General features: G+C 35.7%; 1 protein-coding gene across 1 annotated transcript; it reads right to left on the reverse strand.

Moving 5' to 3' along the window:
- Nucleotides 1–5,509: 5,509 nt before the first annotated feature.
- LOC110769823 (putative receptor protein kinase ZmPK1) lies at nt 5,510–8,087 on the reverse strand. The gene has a single exon (XM_088255028.1). The coding sequence runs from the start codon at nt 8,053–8,055 to the stop codon at nt 5,617–5,619; it is 2,439 nt and encodes an 812-aa protein (XP_088111154.1). The 5' UTR covers nt 8,056–8,087; the 3' UTR covers nt 5,510–5,616.
- Nucleotides 8,088–11,619: the final 3,532 nt, after the last annotated feature.

Here is an 11,619-nt window from a genome sequence, read left to right on the forward strand (position 1 = left end):
GAGAGAGAGCCAACACCATTTCGGATTTCCCGGGCATGCTCGACCTAATCGCTTCAAGGGGGAGCACCTTTACTTTACTTTTCTTTTTCTTTTTTTTTTCCTCCGTGTTTTCTGGTGTTTAATGTTTTTGCCCGTTACTTTCATTTTCTAGTGCTTTGTGTTTTTGCTTTTCCCTTTCGGCTGTCATCTTTGTCTTATTTTAGTTAGGGAAATGTGTTTTCTTTTCCGTTTGTCGTCTTTGTTTTATTTTAGTTAGGAAGTGTGTTTTCTTTTTCTTTTTCTTTTTCTTTCTGCAACCTTACTCTTTTATTTCCGAAACAAAATAACGAAAATACAAAAACAACAAAATAAAATAAAAACAACAATAATGCAGTAGGAAATCATTTCTTCTCGGTGCTTGGTGTCTCGACCATTGGAGCTTTGAGTTTGGCCCTCTGGCTGTCCTCTTCCGGGGCTTCACGCATAGTTTCTTGGGGCTCATCACTTGAGCTCCCAAAGATCGCAATCTTAGCTTGAGCGTAACTACTCTCGCGATCTGCTTGTTTGCGTTTACCCGGTCGGTCTAGGTCCTCCAGCTGTTTTCGCATGTCGCGAGAGTACAACTCTACCATTTTTGATAGGTTTTTATTCTCGTCCCGCAATACTTCTAGCTGGTGTCGATTCACCTCCACTATCCTTGACCTCTCCCTTTTCAAGCTTTTTATAGCAGTCTGACACTCCTCAACCATACTTCGCTCCGCCGCCAACTGACCTTTCAGCACCTCTACCTCATGGGACTTCGCAAGTAGGCGATGACCCAAACTTGCGACTGTTGCCGTACTCTGCACGCTCAGTGCCAGGGCATCGCTCACGACCCGGTTGTCATCCCTTGTCCCCAGAACACGTATATCTTTAGGAGTCACTAAATTTCTAGCCACTCCAATGGCAACATCGTTGTCCAGGAGTATTGAGTCAGTTACTGTCACAGGCCCCCGTGCGGAAGCAAAATAGGGCATCCATACTGGTGCCGCTGCTTGGCCTCGTGTCTGAGTCGGTGGAGCTAGGTTGAGATCCAACGAAAATGGGTAGTTATATGCCATTTGATTTCTCACTCTCTTTTCTTCTTTCTTTCTTTTCTCTTTTGTGTGTTTCTGAGTTTGTGTTTTTTTTTTACCCTTTCTTTTTACCTTTTATAGACTTAGCCTGCTAAACCCTAGCCGCTGCGGTTATGAGTTCTGTGCGGCCCTTACGGCTTATCTCTATATGTCGCCGCACCCGTTTCCCAACCCCCCTTAATTGCATTTTCACCTTTCACCACCTTCTAGTGAAAAAGTCGTCCCGCTTCACCCAAGAAGCCAATAATTCTGGCTTGGGGGATGTGACTGCTGCCTCTGCACGCCGACACGTCCCTCACCCCTTTCACCCGTGACTCCCCAGGAACCAAGGCATCAGGGACCACATTCTCTCTTTTCAGAAATCCCGCATTTGCGCTCCCAATTCACGTTTCAAATAAAATTTCAAAAAAAAATTTAAAAAATTTAAATATTAAAAAATTAAAATTGAAATGTGTGGGCTTCAGATTTCATTTTGGGTCGGTTTTTCACCTTGTTTGGGTTTCAAGGTGGGTTAATTTAATTGTGGGCTTTGGGCTTCGAATTTTTTTTTTTGGGTTTCAGAATTGTGTGATTAGGGTTTACTGTTTCATTTTTTTGTTTGTTTGTTTGTTTTGTAATTTTTATTTTTATTTATTTTATTTTATTTTGTTTTTGTTTTCTTTTGTGATTTTTTTTTTAATTTGCTTTAATACCTTTCATTTGTTGTTATGACATTGTTTGTGGCTAATTTTTAAACATTGAGGACAATGTTCATTTCTAGGTTTGGGGGTATTGGAGTTTAGCATGTAAATTTGGTTTTTCCTTAATTTATTTTTTTTATTTATTTATTTGCTTGTTTTTTTTTTTTTTTTTTTTTGTTAAGTCTTGCTTTTATTTTGATTTTGATTTTATTCACTTTCCGAGCACATTTGATGAGATTGTGATAAATGTTTGCATGACTTAAATAAAAAATTGAATTTTATTTATTATTATTATTTTTTTTTTTTCCTTGTAATTTTGTATTGTAAAAAAAAATATATATATATATAATTAATTAATTAATTAATTTGGCATCGTTCTAGCATGACATGTTCGAAACCTTCTTTGCACTTGCCATTTGTTTCATAATTTTCCAATTAAAGGATTTGCATGACCCAAAGAATTGTATCAAGCATAAATTAGACTTATATAACCATAAAGGTGAGCTTTTGAGCCTTGTGCTTCATTTCATGAGTGTTATACACATACTCTTATTTTCTTGTCATCAAAGTTGTTGTTTGATCTCATTATTCATTGATTTGGTTGAATACTTAAAAGTCATTCATTCTTTTGCAATTCGATTTCATGACATTTAAGAAATGATATTAAGGCCCTCTTTGGATCGTTTGTACCTTTCAAGCTAACCTTATGCATGCTTAAGCATGATTTTCCATTGTTAACCATTTTGAGCCTACATGTAAACCTTTTTCTTTCATTTACTAATTATATGTCCTCGCCTTAGCTTGAAAAACAAATATTCACCTTTCTAAGGAACTCATGAGCTTTATTTTGGATGTGTTTTTCATGCTAAGTTTGGGAAGAGGTGTTACATTTCGAAAAAAAAACAAAGAGAAAAAAAAAAATCACACAATTGGTGAAAGAAAAGAGAAAGTGGCGGTTGTTTGAAAATTCATTTTTGGGCCATCAAAATAATTTGGTGTTTGGAAAGGAGTTTGAATCAATGTAAATAAAGGTTTAAGGAGTTTTGATCATGTAAAAGAAAAATAAATTCTCATTGTGATGATTCGAAGTCTTGTAAACAATTGTTTTATGCTCTTATATTTTGAGTTCCTTGGACTTTGTTTTATCCATACCTTTCATTTCTTACTCACCTTACACCCTTGGCCCCATTACAACCTATGTTAAAGACCTAAATTGATCTTAAATGTCATGTGGTTGAATTGCATTCATTTTTCTACTTTTAAGTGTTTGGCATCCTTCTTGAGATCATATTAATGCAAGTTCTTCATCTTTCTATTTCGAGTTAAGTCTTTATGATTTATCTCTAATCTCATGTTTATAACTGAGTGTTGCATTATAGCCCTCTTCCGAGTGATTCATTTGTGAGAGGACAACTTTGGTGAGATTTGAAGTTGAACTTGTGCTTTGTATGATTTTTGAATTTGTGTGAAAACTAAGATTGGGGAATTTGTTGCATTTGGCTATCACACTACCACACTTTGAGCATATTATGTTTTGAACTTTGCCGCTTTGTGAATAATGTTTAAAAATTGAGCTTTTATTGTTAAAACTTTTGAGTCATGTGCATGAGTTATTTCTCTTCAGAAAATGTTCGGAAAGATTGTTTTGAGTTCTTTTTATTTTTGTATTTTTTTATTTTTTTATTTTTTTATTTTTGTTTTGTTTTGTTTTGTTTTTTTTTTTTTGTTTTGTTTTTGTTATTGTAATTTTTTTTTTTTTTTTTTTGTTTTTTATTTTGCTTAAGGACTAACAATCTTTTAAGTTTTCTAATTACCTTGTTTTACAGAGTCAGTAAAACGTTTGTGGGTATCGTATCTGTTAAACCCTCAGGAGACACAACTCCTCCTACTAGGGATGCCTAGAGGTTTAAAGGCTTGTTGCATACGCTCAATGCAATCGAGTTACCTACGAAAGTGGTCTAGTTAACTTCTTATTTTGTTTTTATCTTTGTTTCTCTTTTGTTTTGCTCGAGGACTAGCAAAATCTAAGTTTTGGGGTGTGTTAAGCTCATAATTTCATAAATATACATGCCCTATTTACTTACTTCTTTTGCTTAGTTTCCTAGATTTCTATGTTATTTGCCTCCCTTTGTGTGTTTTGTAGGCCAAAGGAGCATGAGAGCATAATTCATGCAATTCAAGCATGTTAAGGCCTAATTTGGATGAAGGGAAGAAGAGCTTAAAGACAAACTCATTTTTGGCTACAGCCCCCAGCCAGTCCAGTTCCGTAGGTCACATTGTAATATTTGTTTCAGCAACCTACACAGCTCGGATGAGGCCGCATTCTTCATGAAAGTTGTTCCAATGGGTGTGTACTATAACATATCCAAAATTTAGCCCCATTGGATAAATCTGGAGTCCGTTACCTAGCAAACACAGAACCATGCTCAGGATGGATCTTATCAGCGCGGAAAATGAGTTAGCAATTTGTTTCGGCCTTAACTTCTTCCTCCGACCTTGGATTGGCCCAAATAACATATGGCTGGAAAGAAGACATTCTGAACTTCAATTTCGAGTGCTTAAAGTCCTAATTTGATTAAGAGAAGCCCAAGTTGTAAGCCCTTGAAGTTGCTGGTCATGCTGACCTCAGCATGTGCTGGTTGGATGCTTGGTCATGGTGAGCTAGGTATGAGCTATCATTTCTGGTTGGAAGCTTGGTCATGGTGACATGAAGATGAGCTAGGGCTGCTGGTGGGATCTATTGGTGAAGTGCATCAACCAATTCAAGATTTTCTAATACAAGTGCATCACCCAATTTAGATTTTCTAATACAAGTGCATCAACCATTTCAGATTTTATAAAACAAGTGTTGTATGCATTAGCCATATTGAATTCAGATTTTCACTTCCCCTAGGCCTATAAATAGGGAAGTTCTCTAAGCTTGTAAACACACCCCAAGGGGGGGGAGCTCTCAAACACTTCTCTAGAGCTCCCTTCCCTTCTCTCCCTCAAATTCTCTTAGTTTCTCTTTCTAGTTTTCAATTGTTATAATGAGATCTTTGTGCTGAAATTTTCCTTTAAGTCTTTCCAAGTTCTACTTTAATTTTCATTGTTATGTAAATTCTTTTCTTTAGTTTCAAGTTTGATTAGTTTCCAAGTTTCAATTATGGTTTTTGTTCTTATTCATTATGCTTATAAGTTAATATGCTAGTTTGAATGATTGATCACCATTTAGGCTTGCATGTTAGCTATCTTGGTTTGAATTAAGAGTAGACACCATGCTTTAATTCGAATTGAACTATGAATAGGAAGAGTATGTATGGACATTCGACAACAGGGATTAGATACATGCTTGGTTGTTTAAATTGTTCTTCTATGCTTAATGGGTTCCTAATGCTTAATTTTAGGTTAGACAACAAATGATCAAATTAGGGAATTAGGAACACAAGGTTATGACCAAACACCATGGCTTAATCATACTTTAGCTAGAATCAATCCATTAATCTAATTGAACTTGGGAACTTATCTACTTGAGTTAGTTATTTTCTTTCTTCCTTGTTTTATTTATTTCCTTTCTTTTTCATTTCTGTTTTGTGTAGGAGAAATGAATTGGATCATTCAATCACCAATCCTCGTGGGATCGACCTCGCACTTACATACGCTATACTACCGAACGGCTCGTGCACTTGCGAGTATCACAAGTTGAGGATGCAACTGAATCCATTTTGGTGCAGCTGTATCTACGCAACACACTCCATTGCAAATATTACAGGATGCGGTTCGAGTAGACTTTTACATAAGCTAACAATAGCGCTAATAACTAAAACCAAACCAAGAAAAGGGCATTTAAAGCTTAAATGCAGTTATTTCGTGTGTGGAGAACCAGCATGAGATTCATCTGCACATTCTAGCAACTCTTGTACCACTGAACCCATTGTTGGTCTTTTGCTCCTATCTTCCTCCACACAGGAAACACCAATCTCAACCATCTTTGCTGCTTGGTTTCTGCTGAACTGCCCTTCTAACCTTGGATCCAACATATCCTCCATCCATTGGTCTTCCCCACATAGGATTTTCTTTTTAGCCACCCTCACAAACCTTGTCAGCTCTGCTTCTTGATCCTCACTATCCTCCACCACCCAACTCGAAAGTCGGATGCCCTTCACCATCTCTAGAATCAGCACTCCATAACTATAAACATCCACTTTGGCAGTGATTGGAAGGTTCAAAGCCCACTCTGGAGCCATATACCCTTTCGTTCCGCGAATTCGAGAGAACATTGAACTGAGGCTGCCTCTCTGAGATAACTTTGCTAGCCCGAAATCTGCAATCTTTGGCTCAAAGTTACTGTCTAGGAGTATGTTCTCAGGTTTCACGTCACAATGGATAACCCATTCTAGACACTCATGGTGAAGATAGGCTAAACCCTTAGCTATCCCTATTGCAACTTTAAACCTCTCTTTCCATCCAAGAAAGTTTGGGGGGAAGAGGTGCTTGTCCAAGGAACCATTTTCAACATACTCAGAGACCAGGAGTCTGTGTTTATCATCTGAACAGAATCCCCATATTCTCACTAGGTTCATGTGGTTGATTTTTCCAATTGTGCTTACTTCTGCCCAAAATACATCTTCCCCTTGATATATATCTGCCAATTTCTTGACAGCTACCACTCTTTCATCTGCCAGCACACCCTTGTAAACAGCCCCAGAGGCCCCTCTTCCCAGCTCTTCCTTGAAGTTTTTGGTTGCCTTCTTGAGCTCAGGATAGCGAAACATTCTAAATTGACTTGAAATCACATGATATCCATCTTCTATTGGAGCTGCTGCACCATGTCTTCTGAAAAGTAGCCACCAAGCTGAAAGTATAAAGAGAATTTCAACTGCACCAACTGCAAAAGCAAACCAATACATATACACCCATCTTAACCTTTTACTGGAATTAGCATACATGGAAGGAGAACCTACTACAACCTTGGTCACACTGGTCCTGCTGCATGCATCAGAGGCATTTAGTTTGGTAGATACTGATGCTTCCACAATCATAGGCAGTCTTAAGTATGTGCTCCCCGGAAAATTTGGAGACTTGTACCCATTGAAAAGAGCACTCTTTGTATAACACCTACCTTCCCCTGTTAGCCTATAGCTAAATGCTTCGCACCGGCAATCCTCCAAGCAAAATTTTCTGCAATTGTCAAATGAAATGGATTCACTATAGTTGAGATCAAATCCATAGAAATCTACTTGCTGAATCTGCACAAATTTCACTTGCTGGGACTGTGAGCATGTAAGATTGAACTTAGGCTTGCAACCCTTGTTTAAGTTACTTGTGTCAACTACTTCATAGCCAGGAGGGCATGAGCACTTGGGCTGTGGTGTATAAATACAAATCCCATTTTTTCCACAGATGCCATGCACCTTGCACATCTCTGCCATAGCTTCCCAGGTGATCACCCAGAATCCTGTCAAACTGTTGAGACTATAAAGTCTTAGGTTCCCATCATAATCCATCGTCAACCGCCTTTTTACGCCTACACCCATGTCAGAAGCACTGAATTGCAATTTATCACTGGACAAAAAATTGCCAGAGTCATCTAAAACAGCTATCCTGCTACTGTTATAGTTTGTTCTACCATTATCAAATACATTATAATCAGGATCAGGCCAATATAAGCTTGAAATGTCAGGACCATCATACATCAACTTGAGAACATTATCATTATCAAAATAGAAACTGAAATAGCCAGTACCAAAAGTCCCTCTTCCTAAAGTGGATATCAGCTTCTTGCTCTTTGTAAAGGGTTGGTTTGGGAGAAGAGTATCAGTGGGAAAATCAAAGCTTTGCCATAGAATTTTACCGTGAGCATCTTTCAGAACAAGGTTGCCAGAATTCAAAAGCTCTGCTCTCTCAACATCAAGGCTACTGGAGTTGGTGCTGGTCTGCCAGACAGTTGCGCCATCCACATCGGTCAAGACCAACGAGCCATCTTTTCGAAGCGAAACTCTGGAGCCAAGGCTATTGACAGGCTTGTCTCTGTTAGCCATCCAGACAACGGTTCTGCTTTTAGAGTTCGTGAACCATATTGAGAACCAGTAAGCATTTGTGCCCACCCCATGGAACCCACATGTGAAAGACTCATCTAGGGAAGTTAGGAAGTCCGAGTCATCTTCAACTGAGAGAGAAGAGCCTCTTTTCAGACCATTCTGCGTTTTTGCAGTAGCAGAACAGTGGAAAAACACAGTGATGGTTAGTAAAGTAAAAAACCAGACAACATTTTTTGGAGATGAAACAACTTGGTACCTCATTTTTGGAGCTTGGTTTAGAAACAGAAGTATTATAAAATGAAGCTTCTGTAATATATATACACACACAGAGCTTCCATTGAGGGAGGCCCACTCCGTATTGTATTTTACTAATTCAAACCGTCTATTTTGTATATACTCATTCAAAGATCATCTCTAAAAAAAATCACTTTGAGTCCGATATAATTTGACCACTCAATTGAATTATTGAAATTTTAGTACTTTCTTAAACCACCGTGTTCATTGATTTTGTAGGATACAATTGGATATCGAAACAGTTTCCGATTTGTCTTATTTTTTGCAAGGATGATCTATGAATGTAGACTTAAAAAATAGATGGTTTGGATCGTTGAAAAAATATTTGTAGGGGGTCAAATAAAATTATTTGAGGAATCCCTTAACAGAAGACTGAGTGAGCTTGTTAACTCAGTTGTTTCAGGAAGAAAATTGATGGGCCACGAGCAATTTAGATCCCCACGGTCTTGAAGCAAACACCTTTTAGCCAGAAGAATCCATAAACCCTAGATCCAAAGTAAATGAAGATTCTCAAAGATCTCAAAATTTTATAATATGAAACAGAGAGAGAAGGTGGCAAAAGAACATAAGGATTAAAGGATCTTAGCAGAGTTTAATGTTGGGCTTGTCCAATATAGCTCCCTATATTTTCTATTTCCTAGACATATAGTCATCACTCTATAAATTTATGTGTAAAATTCAATTTCAAATTTAAATGACCAGTATGATATGAGAGGTCATAGTATTCCTATGTTTTTACATTGTTGCCACTGGACTTCATATTTTATTTATAATTTATTTCAAGCATTTCATTAACTGCCATAATTGTTGTGAATTTTAGACAACCTGAAAAATTAAGATTATAAAGATTAGTCTAAACACAAATTATCCTCGCAAGTGCACAAGGTCAATCGTAATTTAGTATGGCAAATACGAAGTCATTCCCACGAGGAATGAGTTCAACTTCCAACTAGTCTAACCTAATTTACTTCACAAAATACTTTAATTACTCTAATTATATAAATAAGAAATTAAACACATAGCATACTCATGTAAACACAAAAGGGGTTTTTGAAAGAATGATTTAATTAACAACGAAATTAAAAGACAAAACAAGTAGAAAGTCACAAAACACAAGGATGAGAAATTCAAATTGATAAAAGCACTAGGACAATGCATTCACCACTAGTAATCTGATCTGGCCTCTTATTCACCTACCTATTAACTAACCATTTGATGTCGCCACCTAGTTTTCATTTTTCATGAGTTACCTATGGTATTTAGGCTAACTCGTATATTCCTACATGCAATTCACCTATGGTATTTAGGTCAAATATCAACACATAGAAACTCATTAAGATTAGTGAAAACCTCCAACAAGCATGTAACCTCTAGGAGTATGGTATTTACCCTAGATGAATTACAAATCCTAATAACAAGAAGCAAGCCTCAAATTAAGTATGGCATTTACTCTAATTTGCATCCGATTAACTCAATTAAAAGTCTAGATGGTGATCAAGCATCAAGATAATCAACCAAGTTATTAAGCACAGTGATTAAGAATCCTATATCAAACGGCAATCAATGGATAGGTAAAATAAGAAAACTATATTATCATATACTAGGGCTACATCATGCCCTAGCAAAAGAAAATTAGTTACACATAATCATAGAATTCGACATAAACAAAAACATAAGGAAGAAACAATAAAACTTAGCCAATTGCGGTACTCTTCCGGCATCTCCAATTTCTCCTAGTTTTTGCGTGACTCCAAAGGAGTTGTTTCTCATGCTTAAATAAAACACCACACGTCTATTCCTACACTAGTTGGGCTTTTACAACAGTCCAAAAATAAAGAAAACCCTAATTAAAACATAAATCCAAAATGGGTAAGTAATTGACTCCTCTTCCTACTTGGACTGGGATAACACGTCAGTTACTTTGCAGGCACGTTTGGGGTTGTTCCTCCTCCAAGAAAATTCAGGAAAAATATGTAAATTGTAGGTCTTTGTCTTATCTTTCCAGCCATATATTTCACGCCTTGAGGAAAAATCAGGAAAGTCTTCAAATAATCATTCTTCCACAGTAGCACAGTTTTGATGAGATTGCACCTTATGCTAACTTAACTTCAAAAACTGATCTCATTGGCTACTCCAAAAATTCTAGAAAAATTTCACAATCATCTTCAAGATCTTAGCTTTCATCTCCAACTGGTCTTGTACTAAAACTCCACCAAAAAGTCATATTTCTGTTGAAAACAAATTACTTACTCTGGAAAGCTGAAAATGAGAAAATAAAGTCATAAGTCCTTTTTAAATCAAATTCTCCTACAAAAACTAGGTATAAAGAGTACATAAATGTGTAAATTTATGGACTTATCAATAATTGTAATTAATACTCCCTATTAATAACATATCAATCACCCAATTTCTTTTGGTTGCCATTCCCTCTAACATATCGCCTTCTAAAATTGCAAACAAAAAATAAATATGTAAATTGCATATCCAATAATGTTCCTATGAAAAATATAAATATAAATATATACCTATAAAAATATAGGTATATTATTTACCAAATTTTTATATATAAAAAAAACCTAGGTTGGTTACTTTGTAATTCAAATTTCCGTACATTTTTCTTAAATTAAAAATAAGTACACAATAATTTATAGAAAATATAGGTACATTATTTATCCATAGGTAAATTATTTTACAATATACCTATAAATGTGTATAGGTAAATTATTTACCCATAGTTTTTTGTTTTTTTTGCTAAGGATTTACCTTAGTTTGTTGTATATTAATTTACCTACCTAGAGGCATAGGTAGCTAAGAAAAAAATGTAGCACCTTAGTTTGTTGTATATTAATTTACCTACCTAGAGGCATAGGTTGCTAAGAAAAAATGTAGGTAAATTCATGTACCTAAACACAGGGGTCTTCGACCAAAAAAAAAACATAGGGGTCAAATAGAGAGCAACATGTTATTTCCCTTTGAAGAAATTAATTTCAAACCATAAAAATGATTAAATTTGGAAATTGGTATAAATAAAAGGAAATAAATAAGCTATCAATTTGAAAATTAAAATACGAAATGATCAAGTAGTCAAATTTGAAAAGAAAAAAAAACGAGTATATTCTTGTTTTTTAAAGGAACAACGAGTATATTCAAACCATATGGCAGTAATTACACCAAGCTTTAATTACTTTTTTTTTAAAATAAGGAAAAAACTGACCCATTAAATCCTTAAAATCTATACAAAATTGAAACACAATTAATCGGCATTGAATTGCAGCTAATTTCTTAAACAAATCACATTAAAAATGTAATCAAGGGTATTATAGGAATTTGAAAAATATAACATTTAACACATTAAGCTTGATTAGAAAACTTGATGAGTTGGATCATAGTTATTGGATTTTTCTTATAAAAATTGGGTTTTATTTATAGAAAATATTATTACTGTTTTGTAGTATGTATGAACAATGAGAATACGATGTTTTATAGTCAACCTGTTGATGCTAATTGGCAGCAAGTCGTCACACGGTCCAC

The sequence above is a fragment of the Prunus avium genome, chromosome 6, assembly GCF_965620075.1.
Source record: "Prunus avium chromosome 6, drPruAviu1.hap1.1, whole genome shotgun sequence".
NCBI lineage: Eukaryota > Viridiplantae > Streptophyta > Magnoliopsida > Rosales > Rosaceae > Prunus > Prunus avium.

Bases quoted from the DNA above. Each gene is read 5' to 3' on its own strand.
- LOC110769823 (XM_088255028.1), bottom strand. From the start codon at position 8,055: ATGAGGTACCAAGTTGTTTCATCTCCAAAAAATGTTGTCTGGTTTTTT.